The sequence below is a fragment of the Thunnus albacares genome, chromosome 9, assembly GCF_914725855.1.
Source record: "Thunnus albacares chromosome 9, fThuAlb1.1, whole genome shotgun sequence".
Classification (NCBI taxonomy): domain Eukaryota; kingdom Metazoa; phylum Chordata; class Actinopteri; order Scombriformes; family Scombridae; genus Thunnus; species Thunnus albacares.
In genome coordinates, this window is record NC_058114.1 from 23,202,559 (window position 1) to 23,213,921 (window position 11,363).

At 39.4% G+C, this 11,363-nt stretch overlaps 1 protein-coding gene across 1 annotated transcript; it reads right to left on the reverse strand.

Annotated features, from left to right (window-relative positions):
- Positions 1 to 1,704: 1,704 nt before the first annotated feature.
- rxfp3.2b (relaxin family peptide receptor 3.2b) lies at positions 1,705 to 3,671 on the reverse strand. The gene has a single exon (XM_044361931.1). It carries the CDS (start codon positions 3,521 to 3,523, stop codon positions 2,297 to 2,299), a length of 1,227 nt encoding a protein of 408 aa, XP_044217866.1. The 5' UTR covers positions 3,524 to 3,671; the 3' UTR covers positions 1,705 to 2,296.
- Positions 3,672 to 11,363: the final 7,692 nt, after the last annotated feature.

Sequence of the window (11,363 nt, forward strand, 5' to 3'; positions counted from 1 at the left end):
TTAAGAAAAGCTTTTCTCTCTGTCTGACAGCTATTGTTGTTAACGGCACAACATGTCAGCACGTCTGTCATGGATTATTTGTGCAGCACAGTAATGATGTTGTTAGTGACTGAAGAGGTGCAGCACTAACACAGAATAAGAAAATTAAATCCCATTAAAAATTGAACAGACGAGTGAAAACAGAGGATAACATTTGTCCCACAAGTAACTAATTCATCTCCCTTTGTATGTGCTCTGAATTCTGACTTGCACAAATATACCAAATAGTTCAAGTTAGTTCAAGTTTTAATCTTTGCTTAATTTAATTTACAATGTGTTCATCCATACAAATCCATTGAAACATTAGTTCAATAAATGTCTTCCATAAAAGATCATGAAGAGTGTCACAATCACGAGAGAATACAGAGAGACAACATATTCATACAAGATCACATTATCACGTCAGTGTTACTCAGTTACGTGCTCCTGACTGTGTAATTTAAAGCACCAGTGTATAAGATTTAGGTGGATCTACTGGCAGAAATGGAATATAATATTCATAATTATGTTTTCATTAGTGTATAATCACCTGAAAATAAGAATTGTTGTGTTTTCGTTACCTTAGAATGAGCCCTTTATATCTACATAGGGAGCAGGTCCTCTTTCATGGAGCCCGCCATGTTGCACCGCCATGTTTCTACAGTAGCTCAGAACGGACAAACCAAACACTGGCTCTAGAGAGGGTCTTTTGTGTTTTTTGTGAGTTTCGCGGCCACCATAGGTTCTCCTACATACTTGAAAAGGGAATGTGAGGGGAGGGGTATTCAGTTGGTTGCAATCTGCAACCTCACCGCTAGATGCCACTAAATCCTGCACACTGGTCCTTTAACATAGAAGGAGAGGCAGGTGCTGGCAGCAATGGACTATCCATTGAGAAATGCTTCATTTTTTATGAATGGCCTGGTTTAAATATGCTGCAAAGATGCACAAATCTGCATAAATTCTAAATTATTAATTTTGTGGTTCAATTTACAGCAATGAGAAAACTGCAGATACATGTACAATGTGTGTGTGTGTGTGTGTGTGTGTGTGTGTGTGTGTGTGTGTTTGTAGCTGTGTAGGGTCAGTGAGAGAGAAAAAAGGAGATAGTGCACATAAATTTTACTATTTGTGTGCGTACAGTACAATATATATTATCAGCTCTCGTGTGAGTAGTGTAGGATTTACTGCACAGGAGTATGAATCTCATATTATACCTCAACTCAGTCATTCTCAAGGACAGCCTTCATCTCACTAACTATACACTTGTTATACTGAACCCTTTGATGAATTAGTGTCATCTTGAAAAAGAACAGGAAAGATTCTTGTAACTTCTACTAATTTCTTTTTTTCACCATTATTTCAGGCACAAGCTTTTCTCCAACACAATGCACCAAACAACTATTTTTTTTTTTTTTTGCTCCCAGAAAAATAAATTGCACACATGTTTTACTGGGCTTGACCTTGCCATTTTTACAGTTTTAAAAAAATATGCACCAATAGACTTTTCAGGTACTTTGCTCATTCATTGTCTTTTAGATATAGCAAATATTACTATGCACAATTATCCTACTTTTAAAATTATGTTTATTTTTTTCATTTTACCTTTACTTTATGAGACAATGCACACAATTGCACCAAAGGACAAGCACAAACACGGCAACCATCACACAGGGACACCTCCCCGTTACTTATATTCTATTTGTCTTTTGTTCTTCTTTACAACTTCTTGATCTTGATTTGCTCTTCTTTTATCCAAGTCAATCAAGAGTTTTATCACTACTCATGCGATGTTTTCAGCCTTCCATGAGTGTGAAAAAATGGTTAATCACATGACGTTGATGGAGTGGCAAATGTTAATTGAGGATTTAACTGAGCTCCTCTCAGACAAGTGTCCGATTGCTGCAACTATGACGTTTATACATATTCATTAAACATTACACTGGGAGCATTACAAGTATTGCCTGTCAGCGGCAGAGAGAGAAACAGAGATGCTGCGAGAAAGAGAGAGTCATAGTATAACAAGTGAAAATATTTGTGACAGAGTGTTTCTTAGCGCACGCAGTGAAAGTGGGGCACATCCCACTGGGTGGTCCATTATCATTATATTGTTTTCTGAAGCTTAAAAGATATTTGATTTTCTGTGTTGACAAGGTTGAGATGAATGCACCTTCATGGTAAACAACTCCAAATCAAGTTCTATTAGCTGCTCTCACTTCTTTACTTTGTGAGTCATTCATTCCTTCAACTCCTCAGTCACAGAAAATCAGTCATCCAGTCAGACATCCATTTGGACCAGCACCAGAACAGGGGGTGCCTCGGCCACTTTGGCCTTGCGACGCAGCAGATGAGTTAGGCTCCTGAAGGATGGTGTGGTGTGGAAGAGAAGCTCCTTGAGACCCGCTCGAAACTCCCTGCGAATCAGGCAGTAGAGCACAGGATTGAGGCAGCTGTTGGTGTGTGCCAAACACACAGTCAGGGGGAAGGCATAAGCCTGTGCGTTGTAGAAAGCCTTGCTGAAGGGCACAAGGTCAAACTTTATGAGCACTCCCCACAGTGTCAGTGCCTGATTGGGAAGCCAGCACAGAAAGAAGGACAGAACCACGATGACAATAGATTTGGTCACTTTGGAGCGACGACTTTGCCGGCACTGCTCCACCTCTGGGCCCGCAGTGCCCGCAATGCGTCGGCTGAGGATGAAGCGCAATAGAAGCAGGTAGCAGACAGTTATTATGATCAAAGGAATAAGGAAGCCCAGCAGGACCTTTTGCAGCTGGTATAGACCCAAAAGAAGCTGTGGATCCCAGGTGCCTGAGTCCGGGAAGCGCACCAGGCAAAGTTCCTCATCTGATACCTGGGCGCTTGTGGAGTAGATGGCATGAGGCAACGTGGCCAGCAAAGAGACAGCCCAGATTCCCAGGCTGGTCCACTTGGCCCTGGTGGCTGCTGCTCGCCGGCTGTGCATCTTCAGTGCAGAGGAGATAGAGTAATAGCGTGCCATGCTCATAGCTGTAAGGAAGAAAACACTAGCGTACATGTTCATGGTGGTGACAGAGCTGATGATTTTGCACATCACACGGCCAAATGGCCAGCGGAAGTCCAGGGCTGTGTCCACTGCCCAGAAAGGCAAAGTCAGAACAAACTGTAAATCTGTTATAGCCAGTCCCATCACAAAGCAGTTGATGGATGACTGATTTTGCCTGTAACGTGAGTGCAGCAGATAAAGAGCCAGTGAGTTTCCTACCAGCCCGAGTGCACAGACTATAGAGTAGACACATGCTATCATCACACGCACCACCAGACTGGAGCTGTCTCCTTGAAATTCCATGATAGATTCCCTGGTGAGGAGCTGCAGCCAGCAGTGTAGCGACAGGTTGCTGGTGGAGCCTCCACTACAGTTTCCAGTATTGTCCTCCTGTAGTATTTGCTGCTCACATGGCTCTGGAGCCAGGGTTTGAACTTCAGTCTCATTCAGCTGCATGGCTGGACTCTCTTGATCACACATCACCTTGCACAGCAAAGTTGGAAAGCTGTGTGTTACAAAAGAGAGAGAAAAAAGTTTGTGTTGATGGTATTTTGAGCATCCCTTCTATATCTGTGTCAGGTTGCCTCCCACAGCGATACAGAGGCTCTCTTCTGCCACGATTATCCTCTTCTCCTCTCTCCACGACTACTCACAGCTCTGCGCGCCTCTGCGTCCGTTTATAGGTTTCACATGAACGCGCAAAGCTCAGTCGCGCGGGCGACGCTCCTCTCCTCACCAGCAGGATGATTGGACCAGAGCGAATCCACTCTCTGATAGCCACAGCCAGATCAAAGTCTCCCAGCATGTCCATCAAGAGTGAGGCTTAATGTGTTTTGACGCAACACCGGCACCTCGTATATAATCATGTTTGTGCTGTGCAAGTTTTATAGGCAGCTTTGGAGACGTGGAGACAATGATGCGCGTAAAATATGCAAAGGTGTGGAGCGGATGCTTTACACAGTGCTGTGTTTGATGTTCTCGCTCCACACATCTGATGAGAGGGCTCAAGAGAAGGATCAAGGACACGCAAAATAATAAGGCTACAGTGAACCTTTACTCGAGGATTGTGTTTTTTTTTTTGTTTGTTTTGTTTTTTTAAAGGGCATCGTCTCATATTGCGCTCTGGCAATAAATTTCATGGGATAAAGTCAAATCTTGCGTATTCCTATTATCACCCTCAATATATGTGCTTTCTACAAATTATTCTTACAAATTCAACTTTTTGAAGGGGAAAAGAAACGTCTGGAGGTCAGGAGCATCATAAAAATGAGTCTGCTTAAAAAAACATAAAGATGTAATAATAATAATGATAATATTTATTATTATTATTATTATTATTATGCTTTATAATATTTTAGCTACTTATTTTTTACTGACAGTGAAATGAGCGTCTTAGTCATCTCAAGTGTAATTTCATCAGAATAAATAGATTAAATATCAAATAAGACATAAACTCACTGAGGAATTGTATCATCTCCAGCTCATCATATGTATTCAGAACAGTGAGTTTTGCCTAAAACTACCCCACAACAAATCACTGTAAATAGTAAAGTAAATATCTTAAAAATAAAATCATTGGGGAATAGCTACAGACAGGGTGAAACAGTTCACTGAGCTCTTTGTTGATATTCCCAACAGACTGATTGTAAAATGTTTTCTGGCTCAGAATTAATTTTGCATTGTGCTTGTTGAAATATCTCTTTCTATTCTATTTGTGTTTTTTTGTGAACTCAAATATGCTTTTAGTGGCTTCATTAATTGATGCAAAAACAGTTGTTTGTTCAAAATTCTGTTTTCTTCAGTCCAGCTTCCAGCCGGCATCAAGTGGAGAAACCTGTGCAATAGCTTCTGTCATATTTTCCAACAGTGAAGTTTAGGTAGAGTGAAGAGCACAAACAGTTGAAAACAAAATGTAGCCGAGTTAACGTCTCTTCTGAAAAAGAGCAGGAGTTTATGAATAAGTTCCCTTGTCTGTAAGTAATCCTTCCCTGCATGTTTTCGAGAAAATTAAAAAGACATGAGTGGATGAAAAAAATTAATCTACACTGTTCTAATCCTTTGCGACCCACTTGTTATCTTAACAACCCCTAAACCTCCAAATGTGCAAGGGCTGACAGTATGGCTGGTTTAATGTTCTAAGTGTCCAAATCTGTGATGTATAATAAGTCTGCGTGACCTGCACCTGACATTTCAGAGGTTGCACAGCAAAACCACCTTGCATCTCCTCGGAGGACACCCCATATTAATGCTGTGTTTGAAATTAGGATAAAACCAGCAGTAATTTGCCACGGCTGATGGAAAGTAGACTACTTACCATATCAGTAAACACAGTTTGTTTTTGTCCCCTGCTTGTGTGTATAATAAAGGTTATAGGAGCACACATGGAGCCCTCTGTAGACCTGTTACCCCTTCAGAATAACACTGAAATATTGATGGTTGGCCAGTCAGAATGAGCACTCCATATGTTCCCATTGCTGCCTATATATTGTACTGTAAAACCACCCTGTCATAGTTGAAGGGCTCCAGCTATGCTCATATGACTGAGATTACAGTGTGTAACCTGCATTTTTTTTACATTTATTTTGCATTTTACCCTCGAAGGTTGAAGAAGACCTAATGAGCACAGTGCACTGCGCTGCAAGTTTACTCTGTTCAGTTGATATAGATTTGTAGTGAATTGACTCTCAAAGCATTTTGGAATAACATACAATGCAATGTGAGAAAAACTTTATGAAAATGAAGGTTAAATTTACCAGGAAACCCCCTACTGATCTGCAGACAAAGAAAAAGTAATGCGGGAAGTGGGAAGTGGGTTAGGAAGTTTTGTCTTTAGCAATGCATAAATATCAGTGAAGGTGAGATCCTTATTGTAGTTTGTGTGTCCCTTGTATATAAGATCACAGATAAAAACAAAATGAAATGCTGTTCGGCAAAAGGCGCGCAAATTGCTGGAGAGAGTCAGATCGCCTGTTTACTCAATGCTTGCTAACAAGCAGTCTACTTGATGAACCCACAGTGACAAGTGTGAAGTTGCAGAGCTGGTGTTGTACCATTTGGTCACTTCCAGTGTAACTTAATTATAATACACTTTTCAAAAACAAAATACAATAAAACAAGTATAAGTAGCAGAGGGTAAAAAAATAAAGCAGACCAATGATTCAACAGACTTTAGCAAAGATAGAGCTGTTGAGGTAACCATATTTTGCTTTCTGAGTTTGGAGGGTCCAAGCCAGTCAGCTTATGTGAAATTCACCAATAAAAAAAACAAAAAAAACAGAGCTAAGATATACCGTGTTGCAGTGAGGCAAAAAACTCTACTGACCACAGGTGCAAAAAACAAGCTGGATTTCTTCTGAAGTGTGGTCACATTTGCCATTGTTCTTGTAAAATCACGGAAGCTGGAAAACACCAACAAGAGTTCGTGTCAGGTTGATCCAGTCACGGACAAAACTCGTCCATGAAGAGAGCTTAAACTCGCTTCATGTGTGTGCTGAGTCAGAGGCAACAATTTGTCATTGTTGAATGAACAGAAGCATTTTGTCATCCAGATAGTCGGAGGGAAAGTGCCACATCTGGAGGGACGCCAAGGACCATAGGTAACAATCTTAGTTGTCATGATGCTCTTTTAGTTGCTTAGAGAAAGTAAATAAACTGTTAGGGTGTAATTAGACAGCTGGCATGCTAGGGGTTGTTGAGGCTCTCCTGATTGATCAATCAGTACGCCATTTCAGTTCACTATCTTGTCCCAGCGGGGCCAGAGATGAAGCTGACTGCATACTGATATATTTTTGATGGCAGGAAAATCTCACATAGAAGCGTGAAACAGAACTGAAACAGAATGCAGCACAAACAGAGCCGACAAAAGGATCCAACAATAATGAACTGAAAACCAGGACTTAAATACAAACTGAAATAATGAAACAACCAGTAACAGGTGGCAAGAAACAAGGGCAGGGCAGATGTGAAGAGAAAAGCAGGCTGGGTAGGAGTATATGAACACAGGAGGAAAAACACAGAGCAAACAGAACCAAAAACCCGAAAACACAATGAATACAGTCTAACTAATAAAGGCAACTTAAGATATCATGCCAGAAGTCTTTAAATTTATAACTTAAATCAGCTTTCTCCCACTCAGTTCAGTCCAAACAAAAAAGGATAAAAGTCTCTGGAGAAGGGCCTCTGGAGGACCGATAGAGAATGGCAGCTAGGGACACAGGATGACCCTGATGGCCACAAGCCGAAACACACTGGTCAAACAATAAACTTGTTCTGTATACTACAAGTGTTGCTGGAGTTTTGACCTCTTTAGCTTAGGACACCGAGTCAGACTGCATACAGAACCATAACACCACTAATTCATAGAGCTGGCTTCAGGCTCACAGTCAGGTTCACCTTGAGAATGATTAGTATTCTGGAGCCGAAAAAGAATAATTTTTGATTTTCATCTGTTAGCCTAATATTTGGTGTAGACCTAACTCTCAGGATGAAATTCTCCTGTCAAACATTCATCTATGACCAGACACCTCCATGTCAGTTCAGAGTGATTTAAAGATTATTTAAATTCATCCTTTTTAAAGCACCATTCTCAATCCTGAGCCACAAATAGATTCCTTTGTTCCCTTTGTTCAGAACAAGCAAGGGTAAGATTCCTTTTATTTGCGCTTCAAAAATGTATTATTTTATTTAATAATTTAAGAGAAATACACAAGAATCAGTTTATATGGAATACCAGACTTACATCTAGTCTTTGAGATCCTTGACATATTTCTGCTGTTATTACATCTCTTTGCACTTACAGCGACTTTAAAGACTGAGGTCAATTGCTCAGTATGGGACTCAGAATTTATTTAGTGGTTTTTTTAATCAGCTTTAATGTGGAGTAAAGCCACCAGCTCTGGGGTGACACAGTGCCCGGTTAATGAAACCTTCATTTGTTTGCACTGCATGTGTTTGTGTTTGTGTTGACTCAAGCCCGCTACCACCCCCTCTGCCTCCATCCAAATGCACTTTTATCATGCTGCATCAGAGCTGACTGAACTGAGGTGTGGCCTGTTTTGCTCTTGTATTTTCCTTTGTCAACTGGAGTTTTCTTTTTGAAGTTTCACATCATCTTAAAATCAGCAATAAAGATCAAAAAAATACACAGATTGGTGTCTTGGACATTACAATAAATTAACATTTACCTTGCTTAATTGAAGAACCAAAAGATTACAACTATGCCAATCAAAATAAAATAAAACAAAAAAGGGAGAACTGTAAGTATTGTTTGTGTTAAATCACCTTCTTGAGTCTTAGAGTGTATCAATTACAAACTAAGGTGACTGGATCCAAAGTTGATGTAAAATGCTTCCGACTAACAGCGAGGTGTCTGCTCTGCTAACATTTAACACTATTCACCCTACTAAAGTTTTGACACAGTGATCAGAGGCAGAAGTAATTGTAGTGACTTGCAGACATCTTTAGACAGAAACTGTTGGTGCCTTCAGATGTATTTAGATTTCTCCATCCAGCCCAGCGCGAGCTTTTACAGGTACTGACTGTGATATAATTTTATCTTTTTCCACCAAATACAAACTCTCCACTACTGTTACATTGTTGAAGACATTTCTGGTACAATCACTGTTGAGACAGTTGTGGTTTTATTGATTTGGTAATTGCTTGTATTTGGTTCCTCCTTGGATTTGTGTCCTTATGTCAGTATGTCTAATTAAAACTGAATAGAGAAACAAGAAAGAAATAGACATTGTGTATATTGTGACGGTCACGACACCTCAGTTTTCTTCTTATTAGTTGTGGGTGAAGCTCATGTGTCAATTGAAATAGAACCAAAATGGAAAAAATTATATTTTAAATTCTCTGGTTTCATGATGGCTCCCCCTAGTTTTGTATTAAATCAATGAAACTGGTTGACAGTCACACTGAGCCTGATTGCATCCTGCTACGCAACACAAGAGCCTCAGACTCTGAACAACATCCCACATTAGCTTGTCTGCTAATGTCTCCTTATCTAATTTTCAAACATGAACACACGTCTTGTGCATTAGCCATTCGGAAGAGCCACCAACCAAACATTCAAACAAAGTGCGCCGCTAACATCAACTAGCTAATTAACTGCTCAGCTGCAGCACAGTAAACAGCTTGTAAAACATTCCTGCAAATGTAACTTCGGACCCGTTAGATGCTGGTTGTTGCTCTTCAAAATCCCTGTCTCTGGTTTGCGGCTACAGCAGTTTGCTTACTTTGTCATGTGCCCCTCCAGCCAGCTGAGACAAAAAAGAGCATTTCTGATATTTCCTCAAAGACCATTTTTCTTCATTCTCTTAAATACGAAAGTATGACCAACACATTTAAAAAACATGTTGACATTATTTTTGACTGCAAAGAGGGATGATTAAATGTGATTGTGATGTGGAGTTTAAATCAATTTTCAGTTCTTGCATTGTTAAGACTTTATGATAAGACTACACAAACAAATAAATAATTCACTCACTAGTGCCACCATTGAATTCATACTGTAATTAAATTTGCTTGTTTACAAAATTAATCAATGCCAAATCATTATGGGCAAAGATACTCTCACCAGCACAAACTAATAGGAACCAGGTTATGACTCATTTTCTTATTTGTTTAGAGTCACACAAATTTCTCACATCTGCATATTCCATTAACTCAAGCATTAATTGTGATTCACAGATTAGTCACTCATGTTGAGTAATACACCCTTAACTTTTGTAAACAGATTATGCTAGATAATTATATGTGTTGGACTTTCTAAGAATCCACTGACATGCATTACATGTCAGCATGACAGCATGCCAGGGCGAATGGCAGAGGTCTTGAAAAAGAAGGGTCAACACTGCAAATATTGACACTATAAACTTAATGTAATTGTCAATAAAAACCTTTGACACTTATGAAATGCTTGTAATTATACTTCAGTATAGCATAGTAACATCTGACAAAAAGATCTAAAAACACTGAAGCAGCAAACTTTGTGAAAACCAATACTTGTGTCATTCTTAAAACTATTGGCTGTATACAAAATATACTGCTTTCAATATTTTCTATTAATCAAAATACTGCAGCTGGTGTCTTCCTAGTTAGACTTACTGTCAAATTAGTGCTGCAGCAGAGAACTGCACTGACATGCCTAAAAAACAAGAAAACAAGACAAAAAAAAGTAAACATAATTTAATTGCTCTTGCACCTCTTTAAAATGAAAGATTCAGCTCTGAAGCTTGAGTATGTGCTGGGGTATATTAATTTCCTCCTTCTCTCGCTGAAATTGGAAAAACAATTTTGTTAATACCAAAGTTTGGAGGTGCTTGGGAATCCAAACAAGTAAGAAGCCAAGTTTATCTGGGCCAGCGTCACACCTCACATTGAAAATAAAAGCCAATTTGTAGATTAAAAAAAGAAGAAGAGGGCTTTCTTTGATGGACACTCAGTTTTCCTGTCATTCCACTAATGGCTACACAAACTCAGTGGTAGCCAATCTATGTGTAGGGGCTGTCGGCTCCATGGGGATTTGGATAATCAAAGCAAGGGGTTAAGGTGCTGATTAGAGATACTGAGGGTCAAGAGACTTTCACCCTGATTAAAGGAAAAACAAGACAAAGTTGAATAAAAGAGGAAAAGGAACAGATGAAGACAAGAGATAGAAAGACAAGTCAACACAGCATATTGTGTTTTTCAAGGCATATAGAAAGCTTATTACTTTCATGTAGCATAACTTATGATGTTGATTTAATACTGTGACTTTACAGAATACACAGTCCTCTCTTGTGCAGGCAGTTGAGTGTCATTGATAAATATAAAGATGACAATATATTATATTTGTAGTGATTGGAGGAATGAAATCTGACTACATAGTTTAATCCTTTATTAAACATACATAAAAGTAAAATAAATATTAGAAAACAATGTCAACTAGAATCTGATTTTATCCTCAGTTTTAGTACAGTAATATCAGTATAACCACAAAAGTTAAAACTCAACAGCTGTGTCTCTTAACTAGTTTGTACAAAGTGCAGTCTGGCCACGTTTGAAGGCAGAAGTGTTTATAGTTGTTCTGAAAAGCCACACTTGAAAGCAGATTGAGCCGGCTGTAACAGAGAGGGGCAAGATGCAATCATCGTATAAAAATGAGGATAATGGCACACACTTTTACACAATCTAGACCCTGGAGGGCATTCATAGTGTTGCATACTGACATCTTTAGGACCCTAATACACCAGTTTCGAAGAACTAGTGCCAGTAAAGATCAACGCATTGCTTGAAGTTGCTGTTAAAATGTTCTCACTAACGCACTGCAAGAACT